The sequence below is a fragment of the Mobula birostris genome, chromosome 11 (genome assembly GCF_030028105.1).
Source record: "Mobula birostris isolate sMobBir1 chromosome 11, sMobBir1.hap1, whole genome shotgun sequence".
In the NCBI taxonomy this organism is placed as follows: domain Eukaryota; kingdom Metazoa; phylum Chordata; class Chondrichthyes; order Myliobatiformes; family Myliobatidae; genus Mobula; species Mobula birostris.
In genome coordinates this window covers 103,254,679-103,277,783 of record NC_092380.1, presented here as the reverse complement: position 1 = coordinate 103,277,783, position 23,105 = coordinate 103,254,679, and the positions used below count along the sequence as shown (strand labels likewise).

Genomic DNA, 23,105 nt, shown 5'->3' with positions numbered 1-23,105 from the left:
CTAAGGTGAGGTCAAACTCACACGCTGGAGCATGTTCACAATTCATTTACATCGGAAGTGCAAAGGGACTTGATAGTCCCAGGACAGGTTTCCCTTAATGTTAACTTGCAGGGTGAGTCATTAGTAAACACAGACAAAATGTAACACTCACAACACGCTACAGGAACTCAGCAGGTCAGGCAGCATCCGTGGAAACGAACAGTCAACGTTTCGGGCCGGAACCCTTCGTCAGGACTGAAGAGGGAAGGGGCAGAGGCCCATAAAGAAGGTAGGGGGAGGGTGGGAAGGAGAAGGCTGGTAGGTTCCAGGTGAAAAACCAGTAAGAGGAAAGATAAAGGGGTGTGGGAGGAGAAGCAGGGAGGGAATAGGCAGGAAAGGTGAAGAAGGAATAGGGGGAAACACAATGGGTAGTAGAAGGAGGTGGAACCATGAGGGAGGTAGTAGGCAGCTGGGGGAGGGGACAGAGTGAAATAGGGATGGGGAAGGGAGGGGGAGGGAATTACCGGAAGTTGGAGAATTCAATGTTCATACCAAGGGGCTGGAGACTACCTAGTCAGTATATGAGGTGTTGCTCCTCCAACCTGAGTTTAGCCTCATAATGGCAGTACAGGAGGCCATGTATGGACATATCCAAATGGGAATGTGAAGCAGAGTTGAAGTGGGTGATTTGCTCCTCCAACCTGAGTTTAGCCTCATCATGGCAGTAGAATTTACTACCTCCCTCGTGGCTCCGCCTCCTTCTACTACCCATTGTGTTTTCCCCTATTCCTTCTTCACCTTTCCTGCCTATCACCTCCCTGCTTCCCCTTCCCCACCCCTTTATCTTTACCCTTACTGGTTTTTCATCTGCAACCTACCAGCCTTCTCCTTCCCACCCTCCCCCCACTTTCTTTATAGGGCCTCTGCCCCTTCCCTCTTCAGTCCTGACGAAGGGTTCCGGCCCCAAACGTTGACTGATCGTTTCCACGGATGCTGCCCGACCTGCTGAGTTCCTCCAGCGTGTTGCGAGTGTTGCTTTGACCTCAGCATCTGCAGAGTATTTTGTGTTTACAGACAAAATGTAATGTCAGCATTAATTTCGAGAGAATCAGAATATAAACACAAGGATGTACCGCTGAAGCTTTATAAGGTGTCGATCAGACTATCTATGGAATATTTTGAACAGTTTTGAGCCTCAGATTTCAGGAAGGACATCCCACCATTGGATTAGGCCCCCAGGAGGCTTATGAGAATGACCTCACAGATGAAAGGGTTAACATTTGAGGAGACTTTGATACTCTGGGCCTGTACTTGCTGGTTTTTAGAAAAATGGGGTGGAGCAGGATGCCATTGCAATGATTTGAATGTTGAAAAGCCGAGATAGCGTGGATGTAGGGAGGATGTTTCCAGTCGTGGGAGAGTCTAAGAATAGAGGGCAGACTCAGAATATAAGGACGTCCCGTTAGAACAGATAAGTCTTAGTTTTATCAATAGCACTGGGTTTAGTTAAATCAGCCATGGTCTTGGGCATGATCTAGCATTGTGATTTCAAATATATTCATCCAAAATTAAGAAACTTAGCACAATAAATAAACAAACAAAAATCTACTGAGTGTAGTGCAATAAAACCAGTTTAATTCTTAATGAACAGTATTGAAAAAAAGGCAACTTTTATTATAAAACCCAAACCCACTACCAATTCATAGAACATGGTTTAAAAAGCAGAAAACAAGGTTCCAGAGGCAAGGACATAAAAAATAAAAGGATAATATGAACTGAATGCCTTCACTAATAGCAAGTGAAAAATAACTGTATTTCAAATTAAACACAAGCTAAAATTTAGGATGAAACTGGGCAATGATAAACGACATATCCATTTCAGTTAAAAATTTTACTTGGTCAACAAGAAGCATTTGGCCTTAATCTGTCGTAAACACCTACTAAATTTATCAGCTCTTCCACACCAACGGTGCTGATAGGTCCTGCCCTTGATTAGAAAGTGCATTTAACTTTTTTGTAAGCAATAGCTCAGTAACAATCTCATTTTCAAAGGCATGTCACACATTAACCCGAACCTCCTTCCCCGGCGCTTTTAAAGACTGGTTATAATGCAACGCATAATTGCAACTCTCAAGAGAGAAAAAAGAAAAATACTTTATTCCCACTGCTGAACACAGTTCATGCTGCATCGAATTGGAATTGCACTTTCGACGAAAACCAGCGGATGGAGGGTTTCACTGCTTCAGTTCGACGTAGTTTGCAGGGAAGAGACCGTATCGACCTCTGCATTCGCCTCTCCACCATCCTTCATCAATCATTTCAATGTTGGTGATCACATCATCCGGGTCAAAGGAAATTTCATCATCCCCAGCTAGAAAATTGGAGAGCAAATTTGTTATCTTTTTGAATGGAAATACAATGGGCATTCTTTGAAATTGCATGAAATTTATGATGTGGAGACTCAGCTTATCTAGGGTCCATTCCCAGCTTTCTTTCCACCCCTGAAAAGAGGATGCTGTCTAAGTTGCATGCCATCTTGGACAATGTCTCCCATCCACTACATAATGTACTGGTTGGGCACAGGAGTACATTCAGCCAGAGACACATTCCACCGAGATGCAACACAGAGCGTCAGAGGAAGTCATTCCTGCCTGTGGCCATCAAACTTTACAACTCCTCCCTTGGAGGGTCAGCACTCTGAGCCAATAGGCAGGTTCTGGACTTATTTCATAATTTACTGGCATAATTTACATATCACTATTTAACTATTTATGGTTCTATTACTATTTATTATTTATGGAGCAACTGTAACGAAAACCAATTTCCCCCAGGATTAATAAAGTATGACTATGACTATCAGCTATCTTTTCTCATACATTAATCAAAGCTACCTTTAAAATAATCTTTAATTTTTGCTTCATCCACACGTCATGGCCACTAGTTCCACATTTTAACTAGAAAGGTCGTTTTCTCTGACCTCTCACTGAATTCCCTTTCCTGAAATTACCGAACGTTGCTTATTTTTGAGTCACCTCACTAGTGGTACAGCAGGGTGACTTGGTCTCTCGCCGCGCTCTTGGGAAAGGAGTTCCCATTTTCCAGTCCTCACTGTGTTGGGAACCAGTTCAAAGGGATCCCTTACATCCAGGATGCTTTCGGTGATCCAGTGGTTCCATTTAATAACAAGAGAATATATACAGTATACAACCTGCAATTCTTACCCTTCACAGACATCCATGAAACGGAGGAAAACCCCAAAGAATAAATGACAGAAAAATGTTAGAACCCCAAAGCAAAGCAGCTGGAAAGCATCAACTAAACCACTTTGTTCATTCACCTCCTTGGGAAAAATACAGGCCTGTGTTTTGTGGATTACAACAAATAACTCTGCTGTGCTATCATCCTTCCCCAATTTATTTTATTTTTTTAAGAGATACAACACAGGCCGTTCAGTCCAAAGAGCCCACATCACCCAAATACTCTCAAGTGACAAATTAACCTATTACCTCATACGTCTTTGGAATGTGGAAGGAAACTGGAGCACCCAGAGGAAACCCACACAGTCATGGGGAGAACGTACAAACACCTGACAGACAGCCGCGGAACTTGGATTGCCGGCGCTGTTGTAGAGCTATACTAACTGTTACGGTAATGTGCCACCCACAATCTTTCAAAAGGACCAAAATACAGGTGATCGTACCACTGCGCCTGGGGTCGAGAGAGTAGAACTGCCCCAGTTCAACAGCTTTTCCACTTTGAAAACCCTCCCACACAGGTGTCCTGTCGTCGCTGGACATGATGGACAACCACCAATACAGATGGTATCAAGTGAACGTACAAAGAATGGAGGGGTATGGACTTGTGTAGACAGAAGGGACTAGTTTAGTTAAAACCTCGACATGGTTTTATCACCCCTTGTTCAATCCCTTCCGACCTATGTTCGTGACACTTCTCACGCTCTTAAACTTTTCGATGATTTTAAATTCCCTGGCCCCCACCGCTTTATTTTCACCATGGATGTCCAGTCCCTATATACTTCCATCCCCCATCAGGAAGGTCTCAAAGCTCTACGCTTCTTTTTGGATTCCAGACCTAATCAGTTCCCCTCTACCACCACTCTGCTCCGTCTAGCAGAATTAGTCCTTAGTCTTAATAATTTCTCCTTTGGCTCCTCCCACTTCCTCCAAACTAAAGGTGTAGCTATGGGCACCCGTATGGGTCCCAGCTACGCCTGCCTTTTTGTTGGGTTTGTGGAACAATCTATGTTCCGTGCCTATTCTGGTATCTGTCCCCCACTTTTCCTTCGCTACATCGACGACTGCATTGGCGCTGCTTCCTACACGCATGCAGAACTCATTGACCTTTATTAACTTTGCCTCCAACTTTCACCCTGCCCTCAAGTTTACCTGGTCCATTTCCGACACCTCCCTCCCCTTTCTAGATCTTTCTGTCTCTGTCTCTGGAGACAGCTTATCCACTGATGTCTACTATAAGCCTACTGACTCTCACAGCTATCTGGACTATTCCTCTTCTCACCCTGTCTCTTGCAAAAACGCCATCCCCTTCTCGCAATTCCTCCGTCTCCGCCGCATCTGCTCTCAGGATGAGGCTTTTCATTCTAGGACGAGGGAGATGTCTTCCTTTTTTAAAGAAAGGGGCTTCCCTTCCTCCACTATCAACTCTGCTCTTAAACGCATCTCCCCCACTTCACGTACATCTGCTCTCACTCCATCCTCCCGCCACCCCACTAGGAATAGGGTTCCCCTGGTCCTCACCTACCACCCCACCAGCCTCCGGGTCCAACATATTATTCTCCGTAACTTCCGCCACCTCCAACGGGATCCCACCACTAAGCACATCTTTCTCTCCCCCCCCCTCTGCATTCCGCAGGGATCGCTCCCTACGCAACTCCCTTGTCCATTCGTCCCCCCCATCCCTCCCCACTGATCTCCTTCCTGGCACTTATCCGTGTAAGCGGAACAAGTGCTACACATGCCCTTACACTTCCTCCCTTACCACCATTCAGGGCCCCAAACAGTCCTTCCAGGTGAGGCAACACTTCACCTGTGAGTCGACTGGGGTGATATACTGCGTCCGTGCTCCCAATGTGGCCTTTTATATATTGGCGAGACCCGACGCAGACTGGGAGACCGCTTTGCTGAACATCTATGCTCTGTCCGCCAGAGAAAGCAGGATCTCCCAGTGGCCACTCATTTTAATTCCACATCCCATTCCCATTCTGACATGTCTATCCACGGCCTCCTCTACTGTAAAGATGAAGCCACACTCAGGTTGGAGAAACAACACCTTATATTCCATCTGGGTAGCCTCCAACCTGATGGCATGAACATCGACTTCTCTAACTTCCGCTAAGGCCCCACCTCCCCCTCGTACCCCATCTGTTACTTATTTTTATGCACACATTCTTTCTCTCACTCTCCTTTTTCTCCCTCTGTCCCTCTGAATATACCTCTTGCCCATCCTCTGGGTCCCCCCCACCCCCCGTCTTTCTTCCCGGACCTCCTGTCCCATGATCCTCTCGTATCCCCTTTGCCAATCACCTGTCCAGCTCTTGGCTCCATCCCTCCCCCTCCTGTCTTCTCCTATCATTTTGGATCTCCCCCTCCCCTCCAACTTTCAAATCCCTTACTAACTCTTCCTTCAGTTAGTCCTGACGAAGGGTCTCGGCCTGAAACGTCGACTGTACCTCTTCCTACAGATGCTGCCTGGCCTGCTGCGTTCACCAGCAACTTTGATGTGTGTAGTTTAGTTAAGAGTTTAATTGTTGGTTTGATTGTTTGGCACAAGATTGTACACCAAAGGCCCTGGTCCTGTGCTGTGTTCTACACCAATGTTGGTCCTTCATACATTGTCAGAAATAATCCAGAACAATAGCTACAAAATACAGACGAAGTGCTACACTGATTGGTCTTCACTCAGGCTGGGACATCAAGTGTTAAACAAGCAGTAACATTACACTGAATTAGCAATCAATGAGTATGGTTTGTTTTAAATTGTGAAATAATTTAAAACCCTTTTGTAAGTTAATTATCCGTACTAGAAGATAGAATACCCAATATTCTAGAAAAGTTTTAGTCAAGTTTTAGAGCAAAACACAGCATGGAGATGGCCCTTACCAAAATTATCAGCGACCTTAGACTCAGCACTGATAACAGCAAAGTCTTAGTTCGAATTCTTCTACCTACAAGTGCTGCCATCGACACAATTGACCACAGCATTCTCCTAGATCACCTTGAGAAATGGTCTGGCATCTCTGATAGTGCCCTAATTGGCTTTGTTCATATATCATAGACAGAAATTCTTTTGTCTGTCTTGGAGACCAATTTTCTAAGAGATACAATGTACCTTTTGGTGTTGCAGAGGGAAGCTGTCTTGGTCCCTTATACATGCTCTCTTTAGGAGACATCATAAGAGAGCATTGACAACACACACAAAATGCTGGATCAACTCAGCAGGCCAGGCAACATCAATGGAAAAGAGAGTGAACATCAACGGTACTCTTTTCTATAGGTACTGCCTGACTTGTTGAGTTCCTCCAGCATTTTGTATGTGTTGCTTGGATTTCCAGCATCTGCAGATTTTCTCTTGTTTGCGATATCACTCTCATACCAGCTACTCTGCAGTGGCTTGCTGTATCTTTTAGAACTGGTTTTAAAGCTCTCATACTTGTTTTTAAAGCCCTTAATGGTCTGGAACCAGAGTACATCACACTCTCAGGTCTTCTTTTGCCAGCCTCTTAAGTTTAAACAATCTCCCTTAAAAGATAATTGGCATGTCAGCTTTCTTTCAACTGTGCTCTTATACTGTGGAAGTCAAAATCTAAAACTATAAGGGATGCAGTCTCAGTTAATACTTTTAAACGCCAGCTCAAACATACTTATTTAACCTTGTTTTTAATTGACATCTTTCTGTCTTTTATTTTCATGTTTATTTTTTATTTTATTTTCATATTTGTACTTTTATCCCATTGTAAGCCACTTTGAACCACATAATCTGTATGAAAAGTGCTCTATAAATAAAGGTATTATTATAGTTATTATTATACAAGCTCTGGGCCTGTATTTGCTGGAGTTTAGAAGAATTGAGGAGGCGGATTTCATTGACACTTATTGAATATTGAAAGGCTTGAAATATCCTTAAATATTCACAAGGGAATTAAAGACACCAATATGAAATTGTGGTGTTTTTTTTAAAAGGCCAGGTAGTCTTGATAAGTGGCAGATTTGGCTGACCTGCCGTTCAGCACTCAGACATTAACCATTTGTTACGAACTCAGTTTTTCCTCATTGAAAGACACCGACATCACTGATACTAAAATGTGTCCAAATCCCAAGGCTATGGCTAGTTTCCCCAAATCAATGTTGGCAACAGTGGAATGACTCCAGTCCCAACATATGCAGACTGCAAACCTCTAAGATCCAGACTTTATTTCTAAAAGTTAAAGATAATAAAATAATTTTTTGACATTCCATAGAGCTTCTCTACTTGTAAAACCTAACACACAGAAATAACATTCGGAAGTGACCACAAAACACACAATTTACCCATAATCCAAACTCATTCACATCCAAATTTTGCACTGAACATCTGTAGTTAGTTTGCTACTATTTTAACACGACATTCACTCTGCACCTACTGTTTGGTCTCTTCATAATATTAAAGCCCCCTCAGATCTTCAGCCATCAAGTGGAAGGAATCTCAAATTGTTTAGTCTATTCGGGTGACTATAACTGAAGTCCTGGTATAAGACTAGCAATTCCTTTTCATTGAGACACAGATTATGGAACATACAGAAAGGAAATAGGCTGCTGGAAGAACTCAGTGGGTCGAACTCCAAAAGTGGAGTGAAATGGACAGACAAATTTCTGGTTGAGACCCTCAATCCCTACTATTTCATTTTGGTGGTCCGTCCTCATCCTTAATATTATATATAGACCAGCATAACTCACAGTAAACCAAGTTAGCTTAACAGTTTCAATCCTGAAAGAACATCACATTGTATTAAGGAGAGGGAATTATAACACACGAGATGCAGGAAATCAAAATGCTGGAGGAACTCAGCAGGTCGGTGTGCATCTGTGGAGGGGAATAAACAGTCAACATTTTGGGCCGAGGCCCTTCATAAGGACTGGAAAGGACGGGGGAAGAAGTCAGAATAAGGAGGTGTGTGAGGGGGGAGAACCTGGTAGGTGATAAGTGGGACCAAGTGAGAGGGAGGGGGGGATGAAGTGTCAAGGATGAAGGTGGAAGAGATAAAGGGCTGAAGAAGGAATCTGATAGGAGAGGAGAGTGGGAAGGAGGAGGGGAACCACAGGGAGGTGATGGGCAGCTGAGGAGAACAGATGTGAGGGTAATGAGAATGTAAAAAGAAAGAAGGGAGAGGAAGAAATACCATCAGGTTGGAGACTACCCAGATGACATATGAAGTGTTGCTCCTCCAACTCTCGTCATAGCTGTAGGGAAGGCCATGGACAGACACATTAAAATAGAAATGTGGAGTTGAACTGAATTAGGTAACCACTGGGAGATCCTGCATTTTGTGGTGGACAGAGGGAAGGAATTTGACAATGCAGTCCTTGTACTTACCAGCTTGGTAGTCATACAGAGCCACAGCAGTGATACCATACTCATTTCCATACTCTGCATAAGTGGGCTCATCTAGAAAGACAAACAGGGTGAATGGTTTTCTCCTTAACCGTTCAAAGAAAAAGTTCAAACACTTTTAAAGAGGGTCTTCTTTTCATTTCATTTTTAAATCTTTTTTATTATTATTGAAAATCAACAAAAAAATATATTAAGTCAACATGTCAATATGTACAATAAGAATTAAATTATCAAATAACTGATTAGCAAAGCTAAACAATATATCAATAATAAGAAAAAAATAAAATGTTAAAACTTTTTTTTTGGAGAAAAGAAGGAAAAAAGAACCCCTAACTAAAACAAAAAAAACCCTACGAACAAAAAAAAAAACCCATTGGGAGCACAACCCTGGAGCTATACACAATACAAGCTTCCATAAAAGAAAAACATCAATCCGCCAACTCAAATCCATTTAAACAAGAATCAGAAGGGGACCATCTTAATTAACTCAAATCAAATGATAGTAGCGGGTAAAAGAACCCCACCTTTTCTCAAAGTCAAATTGAGGATCAAAAGTTTGGCTTCTGATTTTCTCCAAACTAAGACATAACATCACCTGAGAGAACCATTGTATCAAAGTGGGAGCAGAGGCATCTTTCCATTTCAATAAAATAGCCCTTCTAGCCAATAATGTGACAAATGCAAATACATATTGGTCTGATATAGAAATACGATGAATATATTGAGGGATTATACCGAACAAAACTGTCAATTTACTAGGTTGTAAATTAATTTTTAAAGCTTTAGAAATTGTAGAGAAAATAGATTTCCAAAACTGTTTCAATACAGAACACGACCAAAACATACGTGTCAGTGTAGCTGTCTCAGTTTTGCATCTATCACACTATCAACATTAGGAAATATTTTAGACAGTCTCTCCTTTGTCAAATAGTGACGATGTACAATGTTAAATTGAATTAAAGAATGACTGACACAAATCGAAGAAGAGTTAACCAGCTTCAAAATTCGCAACCAATCCTCTGTTATCAAGGTCATGTTAGATTCTCTTTCCCAATCTTGCTTAATCTTAAGTAAAGGATAATTGTACTAGTAAATTGTACATAGTAAATTATAATAAATTGTAATAGATTGTAATAGTACATAATAAATTGCAATAGTAAATTATAAATTTTCCCAATAAAACTTTTCACTAAAGGATTCATTTTTAAAATAATGTCTAACAGGTCAGAATCTTGTATACATGGAAAATTACTTAAATATTCTTGTAACAAATGTCTGACCTGAAGATATTGTAAGAAACGTGAGTACGAGAGAGAATATTTAGTTACTAATTTCTCAAAAGACATCAATCGGCCTTCTTGGAACAGATCCATGAAGGAGTAAACTCCTTCATTCCTCCAAAGAGAAAAGGTAGGATCACTAAGTGAAGGTTTAAATAAACAGTTTCGATAAATTAAACTAAGAAGGTTAAATTGTTTAAGATTAAAAAAATTATGAAACTGGTACAAAATTCGTAATGACTGCTTAATCATAGGATATAAATTTAGATTAGAAATTTTGGCTAGTTGTACAGGTAAAGAAGTTCCTAATAACAAAGTTAAGTAAAATTGTTTCACAGCTTTCAATTCCAAATCAACCCAAGGTAGTCACTCATTTTTATCAGTCCAATATAACCAAGAACACACATAACATATATTAACAGCCCAATAATACATTCTTAAATTTGGCAGAGCAAGACCTCCACTCCTTTTTTAATTTTTGTAAATGGTATTTTCCAATTCTTGGTCTTTTATTATTTCAAACAAAAGATGAAATAATAGAATCAACCTGATCAAAAAACTTCTTAGTTTGAAAAAAAGGAATATTTTGAAATAGGTATAAAAATTTTGGTAAAATCATGATTTTAACTGCATGAATTCGGCCAGCTAATGAAAGTGTGATTCCAACTACAAAATAATTGCTTCATAAAATCCACTAAGGGAACGAAATTAGCTCTATAAAGGTCTCCATAATTTTTAGTGATGATAATACCTAAATATTGAAAAGAGTCCGTAACTTTAAAAGGAATGTCATCATATATAGAAGCAGAATCATTTAAAGGAAATAATTCACTTTTATAAAGTTTATATCCCGAAAACTTCCAAATTCATTTAATAATTTCAATAAACTAGGAATGGACTCTTCAGGATTCGAAACATAAACTAAGAGATCATAGGCGTAAAGGGAGATTTTATAAATAGTCTCATTTGTGGAAATTCCTTGAATATCTTTAGCTTCACGAAGTGCAATAGCCAAAGGTTCCAACACCAAATTAAATAACGGGGACTTAACGGACATCCTTGTCTTGTACCCCGCGAAAGTCGAAAGAAAGGAGATCTGCAGTTATTAGTAATAACAGCAGCAATAGGGCTTTTATATATCATTCTAATCCACTTATTAAAATTAGTACCAAAGTTGAATTTCTCTAAAACGTTAAATAAGTATTTCCATTCAACTCTATCAAATGCCTTTTCAGCATCAGGAGAAACAACACATTGGGGAGTCTTAGAAAAGGATGAGTATATAACATTTAACAGTCTCCAAGTGTTAGAGAAGGAATAACGGCCTTTTATAAAACCTGTTTGGTCCCGCGAAATAATTTTAGCTAGAATATTCTCCAGTCGATTAGCCATTATTTTTGAAAGAATTTTAGCATCCACATTTAATAATGAAATGTCTATATGAAGCGCAGTCAGTAGGGTTTTTATCTTTCTTAAGAATTAGAGGGTCTCCTTTTAATAAGATTAATTTAACCAGCCTTATCCTTCAGTTATAAGTCAGTTACAACCTGCTGGTCACTGGAGAGGCATTTACCTGGAAGGCAACCGAGTGAGCTGAACATGAGTCATTACCTTGTTGGTCCAACTGACTTTCCTCAGGCATCTGGTACACTGCATCCTGCTCGTACACCGCTTCCTGGTACTGAGCATCTTCCTGGCCAGCCTGGGGCTCTGCATTGTAGACTCCAGAATACTGCCTCTCCTCATCATTCTTGTCTTCCTGTTTGAATGACTCCTGCAAAAAGTGTTTTGAAACCTCCTCCTAATTGCATTCCATGTCTAATCACTCATATTAACTTCGCTACACATTTGCTTATGGAGGTTAAAGACCAGCAAGTGACAACCAACCAACGAGCCTGCCTGATTTAATTCCTGGAGAATGCAGGAATTAAAGATTCATGCCCAAGACACATCTGTCAAACAATTCAATCGGGGGAAGAAAAAAAAATCAACGTTGTTTTTTTAATTTTTAATTTTAAAAAGATTGTCTGGATTATCAGTAGAGAAGCCTCACAATGAGACACTGGCCCTAATTCGGTCTGCTTTGCTCTGGCGCTCGAGTCACAAAGCTACAACCGTTCAAGTCCCACTCCAGACATTCCACCATTAGAACTAAGAGTTTAAAGTAAATTTATTCTCGAAGTATGTGCACCAAATACAACCTTGAGATTCATTTTCTTGCAGGCACCCACAGGAAAACAAAGAAATACTATAGAAACCACAAAAAAAATAGGGTGGCCTGGTAGTGTAGTGGTTAGCACCACACTTTACAGTATCAGCGACCCAGGTTCAAATCCTGCCGCTGTCTGTAAGGAGTTTGTGCGTTCTCCCCGTGACCGCGTGGGGTTTCGCCAGGTGTGCTTCTTCCCTCCCACAGTCCAAAGATGTACAGTTGGTAGGTTATTTGGTCATTGTAAATTGTCTCGTGGCTAGGCTAGGGTTAAATCCAGGAATTGCTGGGCAGTGCAGCTCGAAGGGCCAGAATGTCCTATTCCGTGTTGTATCTTAATAAATAAAAACAAAGACCGACAAATTTCCAGTGTGCAAAAGACAAATTGTGCAAATAATTTTAAAAATGTAAACAAGTAACACTGAGAACATGAGCTGCAGAGTGTGCTGAATGTTAGAAGAGCTACCTTTTTGATATGAAGCAAAGCCCCGCCTGTGCTCTCAAACAAACACAAGAGATCATGGACACAATTACAAATATCCCCCTGGGAATTATTTCCATTGCCGTAACCAATACTCATCAGCAACTCCACATCACAGAGACAAGAGAAATATTATGCATTGTATGTGGGAGCCTGCTCCACACTCTTGAATAGACCTCTTGCGTGGAAAGAGGTACAAAAATGAATCTCAGGTTAGTACATGGTGACATATATGTACTTTGATAGAAAATTTACTTTGAACTTTTAAGATGGACTCTTGACCTCACATTCTACCACTGTTCACCTGTACTGCACTTTCTCTGCTGCTGCTACACTTTATTCTGCATTCCGTTATTGTTTTACCTTGATTCATGGTGTAATGATTTGATCTGTATGAACAATACGCAAGACCAGCTTTTCATTGTATCTTGGTACATTTGACAATAAGCTAATACCACATACATTAGCTGTGGCAATTGTTTCATAAAGTATGGCTCTGGTTGTTAAAAATGTTGGGCTTTTCATTCCAATATAGTCACACTTACTCCTTGAATTAATAGATAAGTGATGACTGATGGTGCCTTCCCTAGACTTCTGAACCAAGTTGTCTCCAAGGGGAGATCCCTACTACAAGAGTATTAGTTATCTCCATGACTTTATAAGAAGTTGAAGTTAATGGCTACTCACGAGCTGATTTAACATCCTCAACAACAGCTGAAATATTGAGAACACCATATTTCAAGAATTTAGGACTGGAATGTGCTGACTGAGGTGGTGGTAGAAGCAGATATATTGGGGACTTTTAATAGACGTTTAGATAGGCACATGAATGTGAGGAAAATGAAAGGATATGGACTTTGTGCAGGCATAAGGGATCAGTTTAGTAGGCCATTTGATTAATTTATTTGGTTTGACACAACATTGGTAGGTTGAAGGGCCTGCTCTTGTGCTGTACTCTCCTATGTTCTATGTTTAACATCATTTCCAGTGCACAGTTGTAAAGGAGAACAAAATAATTGTGATTCCGGATTTGATGCAGCACAAAAATAACACAATAAGATTATCATCATCACGTGGTGACCATGATTGTTCTTGGCAGTTTTTCCTGAAGAAATGCTTTGCCATTGCCTTCTGGGCAGTGTCTTTACAAGATGGGTGACCCCAGCCAGCCTCAATACTCTTCAGAGATTGCCTGCCTGGCATCAGTGGTCACGTAACCAGGAGCTGTGATGTGCACTGGCCATTCATATAACCCTCTACCACCTGCTCCCATGGCTTCACATGATCCTGATCAGGGGGCTAAGCAGGTGGCACACCTCGCCCAAGGGTGACAGGAGCACCTTACACTTCCTTCAGCAGAGACATCTGCACCCCACCACTCCATGTTTGAGTAACAAGGGGCCGTAAATCTCTTAAGCTTCAGCAATTAGATTTGCAGAATGGTGCTGGGTCTTGATGACCTGAGTTACAGGGAAAGGTTAAACAAGTTGAGAGTTTATTCCGTGGAGTGCTGGAAAATGAGGGGAGATCCTATAGCCATATACAAGTTTATCAGGGGTATTGATAAGGTGAACGCATGCAGCCCCCCACCGGGATGGGTGAGGCTAGAACCGGAGGTCATAGGTTTAGGGGTGAAAAGCAAGATACTTCAGGGGAATCTGAGGGGGAACTTCGTCACTCACAGGGCAGTGAAGGTGTGGAATAAGCTGCCAGTGAAAATGGTGAACGTGGGTTCAATTTCAACATTTAAGAGAAGTTTGGGTATGTACGTGTTTGGGAGGTGCATGGAGGACTACGGTCCAGGTGAATTTAATGCAAGTAGGCAGAATAACAGTAACATCTCCTTAGATGAGCCAAAGGGCCTGTTTCTGTGCTATATTGCGCTGAGACTTTATGACTCAATGACTCTAGGTTACGACTTTATTCCTTGGAGGGCAGGAGAATGAGGGGAGATCTTATCAAAGTAGACAAAATTATGAGGGGCATAGATAGGGTAAATACATGTGGGCTTCTTCCCCTCCTGTTGGGTGAGACTGGGATTAGAGGTTATGAGTTTAAAGGTAAAATATTTGAAGGGACAGGGGCAGCCACTTCACTCAGAGGGTGGCAAATACTGCCAGCAGAAGTGGTAGATACAGGCCCACTTGTAACGTTTAAGTTTGGAGAGGTACATTGATAACAGAGATATGGAGGTCAATGGGCTTGGTGCGGGAAGATGGGACCAGGTAGAAGACTGGGTCAGCATGGACGAGGTGGGCCAAAGGGCCTGTTTCTATGCCGTAGTACTCCACAACTCTATTTAACACAACATACCTGAAAAACTGGACTGGGCGCCCTTGCTTCCTCAACAGGTTCTGGAGCAGGTGACGGAGTCGCTGCAGGAACGGGTGCCGGAGTAGACACTGGAGATTGCTTTCTTGCCGATTCTTGCTCCTGTTGCCCCCGAAACAAAATATTTGCTTTCGTCACCAAGCTTCAATACATGTAATTCCACAATATGAGATTTTGGAGCTCATGCAATAAAATAAACAAGCAAATCATGTCTCGACCTCTTGACTATTTGGACACGCAAGGCCTTTGACTAGGCCGCACATGATAACCTTTTGCATAAGATTAGATCCCATGGAATCCCGGAGAGCTAGTTAGTCCTGACAAAGGGTCTCGGCCCGAAACGTCGACTGTACTTCTTCCTATAGGTGCTGCCTGGCCTGCTGTGTTCCACCAGCATTTTGTGTGCGTTGGTGGATTCAAAATTGGTTGGAAGTATGAAAATGGTTTGGAAGCAGGAAGCAGAGGGTGGAGGTTAAAGGTAGTTCCCTGAAATGGAGGATATTGACTCGTGGTGTGCCAAAAGGTTCAGTGTTGGGACCCCTGCTATTTGTTATTTACATCAGTGACTTGAATGTGAATACACAAGGTTTGCAGATGACACAAAATTAAGCCTTGTTGATAGCAAAGTTGGTTATTGTAGGTCACAGGGAGATCTTGACCAGTCTGGGAAGTGTGCTGAGTAGTGGCAAATGGATTTCAACACAGGTGATGCATTTTGGAGACACAGATAAGCTGGACGGCAACAGTCTTTTCCCACAGGGTAGGGGATTCAAAGCGGGGGGGAGGGCCATAGTTTTAGATATCAGAATCAGGTTTAATATCAAGTGTCAGAATCAGGATCAAAATTAAAATCAAGTTTCATATCACTGGCATATGTTGTAAAATGTTTTGAATTTGTGGCAGCAGTACAATGCAATACATAATAAAAGAAAAAAAAGGTGAATTACAGTAAGCATATATATTAAATAGTAAAATTAAATAAGCAGTGCAAAAATAGAGATAAAAAGATAGTGAGATAGTGCTCTTGGGTTCAATGTCCATTCAGAAACAGGACGGCAGAGGGTAAGAAGCTGTTCCTGGATCATTGAGTGTGTCTCTTCAGGCTTTGGTACCTCCTCCCTGATGGTAGCAATGAGAACAAGGCAGGACCTGGGTGATGGGGTCCTTAATGATGGACGCCGCCTTTTTGAGGCATCGCTCCTTGAAGATGTCCTGCATACTACGGAGGTTAGTGCCCATGATGGAGCTGACTAAGTTTACAGCTCTCTGCAGCTTCCTTCGATCCTGTGCAGGAACAATGTCCTTTTGTTCTACATTATGACTGAATCTACCAACATGAGCAAAAGAGCTCGTTTAAAAAGCACGGGCTCTCCTGAGATAACAGGGGACCATCACCACAGGAGACCTCATCCACCAATGTCTTTGGGGCAGATTAATGGTATCTAGGTCTTGATGTACGGTGGACAGCATACTGACTGGTTGCATCACTAGTTGGTATGAAGCCTCCAGTTTACAGGATTGAAAAAGGCTACAAATGAGTTAATGACTTAACTAGCTCCATCACGGGCACGTCCTACCCCTCCATTGACAGTGGTGCCTCAAAAAAAAAAAAACAGCATCCATTATTCCCTCTCACTCCCTGGGACATAACCACCATCAGGGAAGAGGTACAGCAGCTTGAAGACCCACACTCAATGTTTTAGGCACATCTTCTTCCATCGGATTTCTGAAGGGTCCATGAACTCTGCCTGCCTATTCCAGTTTTGAACTCTTTTGATGTTTGTAGTATTGTAACTTGTCTTTTTTTTAATGTATTGCTGCCATAAAACAACAAACTTCACGACATTTCAGTGATATCAAACCAGAGTCTGATTTTCTCCCCATGTAGTCATTTAACGAATGTTGAAGAATCCTTGCTTGGGTTGGTTATTAACGCAAAGACACACTTCACTGTATGTTTTGATGTACATGTGATAAATAATTGAATCTGAAATACTATTGACCATTGAGTTCTCAAAGGAAAACAGTCACAGAGGAAACAAGGGACTTCAAACATATAAACATGAATGCAAAGCAAATCGTTTCTGAGTCTTGCGCTTCACAACAGCCCCAGGCTCCCACACCCACCAAACTCTGTGGTCTTATGCAAGTTGCAAAATCAACTAACCTCAGGCTCATGGGGGGGGAGCGTCTCTGGGAATTTCACCCACCCAGCTGATCAAAAACAGTCCAGGACTCCAGATGAGACAACTACAGTATGTATAAAAATATTGCCTTCCACGTGACAAGTTTTCTGGGGAAAAACTCCAACCTGATGGCATGAATATCAATTTTCCCTTCCGGTAAATAAACTCTCCCCTCCCCCCCACCTTCCTCTATCCGCCACTCTGGCCTTTTACCTCATCTCATCTGCCTATTATCTCCCTATGCGTCCCCTCCTCCTTCCCTTTCTCCTATGGTCCACTCTCCTCTCCTGTCAGATTCCTTCTTCTCCAGCCCTTGACCTTTCCTACCCACCTGGCTTCACCTATCACCTTTCAGCTCACCCCCTTCCCCTCCCTCCACCCTTTTATTCTGGCGTCTTCCCTCTTCCTTTCCAGTCCTGAAAAAGGGTCTCGGCCCGAAACATCGATTGTTTATTCATTTCCATAGATGCTGCCTGTCCTGCTGAGTTCCTCCAGCAAAGTGTGCTGCTTTGAATTTCCAGCATCTGCAGACTTTCTCAAGTTTGACTTAGTACCCAGATGAAGTGACTGACTTAAGGATAGTGGATATTTTCTCATGCACTACAAGTTCATTCACAGGACGAGCCAGTCAGTTTTGACAGACCCCAACTTTACACTTATGGTAAAGAATACTAGAGCGCAGTATAGATCCTTTGGCCTATGATACTGTGCCGGCCTTTTAACCTCCCCAAGATCAATCAAATCATTCCCTCCCACATATATCTCCATCTTTCTTTCATCCACGTGTCTATTTAAGAGTTTCTTAAATGTCCATAATATATCTGCCTCTACCACCACCTCAAGCAGAGCATTCCTCACACTTAACACTCTCTGTGTAAAAAGCCTAACTCTGATAATCCCCCTTTACTTTCTTCCAACCACTTTAAAATTATGCCTCTCATATTAGGCATCGTCACACTGGGATAGAGGCACTGGCCTCTTATCATCTTTTACACCCCTATCTTTGGATTGTAGAACGCCAGGAACCCAACACCATTGTGTTCAAAATAACAGGTCTTGCAAGTGTACCTTCGTTCGAGGTCATTGACATATAATGCAAATCAGGGCAGGTTGCCCACTGACCTCCAGTTTCCTCCTGGCTTCTTCCTGCTCCCTCTTCTCACTGGCGAGGCGGCGGACCCGCTCCTCTCCCACCTTCTTTCTGTCCTCCTCCTCCTTAACTTTGGCTAGGTTCTCAAACTTGGACCGTATGCTGCTTGCACTGGCGCTGGCTGCAAAACAAGATCGGAAGACCATAAAATGTCAGATAGGTCATTCAGCCCACTGAGTCTGCTCAATCATTTGATAATGGTGGATTTATTTTCCCTTTCATCCCCATTTGCTTGCCTTCTTCCCGTAACTTTTGACACTCTTGATAATCAAGAACCTATCAACCTCTGGATTAAATAATCTTGGCCTCCATGGCCATCTGTAGCAAAGAATTCCACAGATTCACCTCCCCTCTGGCTCAGGCAATTTCTCTTCATCTCAGTTCCAAAGGGTTATCCTTCTATTCCAGGATTTCACAACTTGGGGTCCACAGATCTCTTACTTAATGGTATTGGTCCACGGCACAAAAAAAGGTCAGGAAGCCTGTTCTATTTTGAAGTTGTGCCCTCTGGTCCTATATTCCCACTACTGCAAACATCCTCTCCACATCCACTCTATCTAGGCCTTTCAATATTCGGTAGGTTTCAATGAGATTCCTAAAAGATATGTGTCAGCAGCGAAAGGAACTACGTCAATGCAATGTGAAAGGATTTAGAGCACCTTGCAAGGATTAAGTGCAATAATGGTTTGCCATATAATAAATAATTAAACCAATAATCAAGTCTGCCCCAACATGGTCTGAGTACAGATCCACCCAGATGGGTGGTATAGATGGTATAGATCTCTTCTCCAATTCAGAGGAAATTAAATGAATCATAGAGCACTACAGCACAGGAGCAGGCTCCTTGGTCCAACTAGTCCATGCCAAACATATTTTGCATGTCCCACCGACCTGCACCTCGACCTCAGCTCTCCGAACCCCTTCCATCCATTTACCTATCCAAACTTGTCTTAAATGTTGCAATCAAATCCTGTCCACCATTTCTGCTGGCAGCTTGTTCCACACTCACGTCACCCTCTGAGTGAAGATCTCCCTAAGGTTGCCCTGAAACATTTCACCTTTCACTCTTAACCTCTTCTAGTTCTATTCTCACTGAATCTCAGTGAAAGCCTGCTTGCATTTATCCTATCTATACCCCTCATAATTTCTGAATGCCACTATCAAATCTCCCCTCAATCTCCTGAACTTCAGAGAAAATTGTCCTATAACCTATTCAGCCTTTTTTCTATAACTCAAGTCCTCAAGTCCCAGCAAATTTCTTGTAAGTTTTCTGTATTCATTCAACTTTATTCATATCTTTTCTATAGGCAGGTAACCAGAACTTCACAAAGATATCTGTGGTCTTTCAGTAGAATAGACTAGCGCTGGCACTGGTGGTGGTCAAACACCATGAACAAATCAACGTTAACTGGGGCTGGCGAGCTGAGTTAATTAGGCAAAGATTGTGCATGGGGATGGGTGAAAGGTTCGAGATGGCACTGAATTGCGTCCACAGATACAAAGACTCATTTATGTTCATACATACCAGCTTCCACTGGCTTAGTTTTCTGATAAGCTGGTGACAGCCGTTCAACATCATCAAAGGAAGCAGCACTCTGCAATCAGAACATTTTATAATTAGATGCTGGAAACAATTTCCCTTTATGTCTTCGTTCTTTATCTCTCTGTCTCTCTCTCTCCCCACCACCCCACCTCCCCCCCCCCACACTTTCTTCCCTCCACCATTCCCCCTTCGGCCAGCACTCAGTACTGCCTCAGGTTCTCATTCAGTAAATGCATCTCATTCACTGTCGAAAGTGCCCAAAAAAAATAAAGGTACAAATCGTTGCAGGTAGAGAGATGGATCAAAAACATGACAGCATGCAGGCTTGCAGAAGATAATATCAGCACATTGCTCACAAATGTTTCCTGGCCAACGCTGAGTAGATTAAAATAAAAAAAATATGAAAGCACCTATTAAGATTTATTTAAAAGCAGAGAAAGTATTTTAATATAAGTTCAAGATTTATTTCAAAGCAGAGTTTCCTTCTGTATAGATAACACCTACAGTGGCATGCAAAAGTTTGGGCACCCCGGTCAAAATTTCCATTACTGTGAATAGCTAAGCGAGTAAAAGATGACCTGATTCCCAAAAGGCATAAAGTTAAAGATGACACATTTCTTTAAAACTTTAAGCAAGATTACTTTTCTTTTTATTTCCATCTTTTACAGTTTCAAAATAACAAAAATGGAAAAGGTCCCGAAGCAAAAGTTTGGGCACCCTGCATGGCCAGTACTTAGTAACACCCCCTTTGGCAAGTATCACAGCTTTCTGTAGCCAGCTAAGAATCTTTCAATTCTTTTTTGGGGGATTTTCGCCCATTCTTCTTTGCAAAAGGCTTCTAGTTCAGTGAGATTCTTGGGCCTTCTTGCATGCACTGCTCTTTTGAGGTCTATCCACAGATTTTCAATGAGGTTTAGGCCGGGGGACTGAGAGGGCCATGGCAAAACCTTCAGCTTGCGCCTCTTGAGATAGTCCATTGTGGATTCTGAGGTGTGTTTTGGATCATTATCCTGTTGTAGAAGCCATCCTCTTTTCATCTTCATCTTTTATACAGACGGTGTGATGTTTGCTACCAGAATTTGCTGGTATTTAATTGAATTCATTCTTCCCTCTACCAGTGAAATGTTCCCCGTGCCGCTGACTGCGACAAAAGCCAAAATTGGCATTATTGATCCACCCCCGTGCTTAGCAGTTGGAGAGGGGTTCTTTTCATGAAATTCTGCACCCTTTTTTCTCCAAACATTGTAGCCAAGAAGTTCTATTTTAACTTCATCAGTCCATAGGACTTGTTTCCAAAATGCATCAGACTTGTTTAGATGTTCCTTTGCAAGCTTCTGACGCTGAATTTTGTGGTGAGGATGCAGGAAAGGTTTTCTTCTGATGACTCTTCCATGAAGGTCATATTTGTGCAGGTGTTGCTGCACAGTAGAACAGTGCACCACCACTCCAGAGTCTGCTAAATCTTCCTGAAGATCTTTTGCAGTCAAACGGGGGTTTTGATTTGCCTCTCTAGCAATCCTATGAGCAGTTCTCTCAGGAAGTTTTCTTGGTCTTTCAGACCTCAACTTGACCCCCACCGTTCCTGTTAACTGCCATTTCTTAATTACATTACAAACTGAGGAAACAGCTACCTGAAAATGCTTTGCTATCTTCTTATAGCCTTTTCCTGTTTTGTGGGCATCATTTATTTTAATTTTCAGAGTGCTAGGCAGCTGCTTAGAGGAGCCCATGGCTGCTGGTTGTTGGGACTCGGTTTGAGGAGTCAGGGTATTTATAAAACTTTGATATTTGCATGACCTGGCCTTTCCTAATGATGACTGTGAACAAGCCATAGCCCTAACAAGCTAATTAAGGTCTGAGACCTTGGTAAAAGTTATCTGAGAGCTCAAATCTCTTGGGGTCCCCAAGCTTTTGCATGGTTCTCCTTTCCTTTTCTCCACTCTAAAATTGTACAAAACAAAAATAATACACTAACCTTGCTTAAAATGTTTCATCATTAACTTTATGACTTTTGAAGATCAGTTCATCTTTTACTCACTTAATTATTCACAGTAACAGAAATTTTGACCAGGGGTGCCCAAACTTTTGCATGCCACTGTATTTTAAAATTCTAAGACCTCCTTTTGCAATCGAAGTTCAAAGTATATATCTTATCAAAGTATGTATACATTATACAACCTTGAGATTTGTCTCCTAACATACAGGCAGCCCAAAGAAGCCCAAAAGAACCCATTAAATAAAAAGGCCATCCAACACTTAATGTACAGAGAGAAAGAAAAAGGATATATTTCTAGGTTCTGCTTACTATTTTCTGAAATATTTTGAGAACTGATCATTGCCCTAACACTCTAACAGTGATCAGTGTTCAACTGCACAGCAAACAAAGTACACCTGTATAGGGAGTAGGCTTTATGACGTGTGTTGCTGAATGAGAAGAGCAATCACAAGGGTTTAAGATTTTATTTTGATAAATTTCACCTTGGAAAGTTTCTTTCTATAAATGATAACCAATGACCCAATCAATATAGTAGTTGGGCAGGATTGAATGAAATAACTTGGGCATCGAGGCAGTGCGGCAGTTAGCACAACACTTTTACAGCTTGGGGCATCACGGAGTTGAATTCCGGTGCATTTCTGACAGCAGCCTCTGTACGTCCTCCCTGTGGAATGTGCGTGCTTTCCCTTAGCGCACTGGTTTCCTCTCACAGTCCAAAGATGTACCGGACATTAATCGGGGATGTGGGGTTGCTGGGTGTGTGGCTCCAAAGGCCTCCTCTATGCTGTACAGCTAAATAAACTTTGACAAACCCAAACACTAAGAAAGACTGCAGGAGGTCAGAGTGAGGGCAGATACAAGGCAAATATAAATCTACAGATAGATAAAAGAGAGAGGAATTGCATTTCCATTCTCTGTAAAAGAATGCCTGAGCCTTATTTGGTGATTAGCAAAATTCTGTTTACCTTTTTATTTATTTATTTATTAATTAAGATTAAGTGGAGTAGGCTGAGCAACCCCCAATTTAACCCTTGCCTAATCACGGGACAACTTATAATGATCAATTAACCTACTAACCAGGACAGGCAGCAGTTGATGTTTCGGGCCAAGACCCTTCTCCTGAACAAGGGTCTCAGCCCGAAATGTTAACTGTTCATTCATTTCTATAGATGCTGCCTGACCTGCTGAGTTCCTCCAACATTTTGTGTGCGCTGATCTGGACTTCCAGCATCTCCAGAATTTCTCATGTTTATAACCTACTAACCGGTGTGTCTTTAGACTGTGAGAGGAAACCGGAGCAGGTGGAGGTATCTCACACATTCATA

At 41.8% G+C, this 23,105-nt stretch overlaps 1 protein-coding gene across 3 annotated transcripts in view; it reads right to left on the bottom strand.

Annotated features, from left to right (window-relative positions):
* Positions 1 to 1,592: 1,592 nt before the first annotated feature.
* The window catches only part of cttn (cortactin), a 93,738-nt gene continuing 72,225 nt past the window's right edge, over positions 1,593 to 23,105 (bottom strand). For all 3 annotated transcript variants that reach the window (XM_072272781.1, XM_072272782.1, XM_072272780.1), the window contains 6 exons: positions 19,767 to 19,836; positions 18,214 to 18,362; positions 14,888 to 15,007; positions 11,496 to 11,658; positions 8,587 to 8,658; positions 1,593 to 2,350 (listed from right to left, as the gene is read on the bottom strand). In XM_072272781.1, coding sequence (XP_072128882.1) covers positions 2,214 to 2,350; positions 8,587 to 8,658; positions 11,496 to 11,658; positions 14,888 to 15,007; positions 18,214 to 18,362; positions 19,767 to 19,836 — 711 coding nt within the window. In that variant the 3' untranslated portion in view covers positions 1,593 to 2,213. The remainder of the gene's footprint in view (positions 2,351 to 8,586; positions 8,659 to 11,495; positions 11,659 to 14,887; positions 15,008 to 18,213; positions 18,363 to 19,766; positions 19,837 to 23,105) is intronic.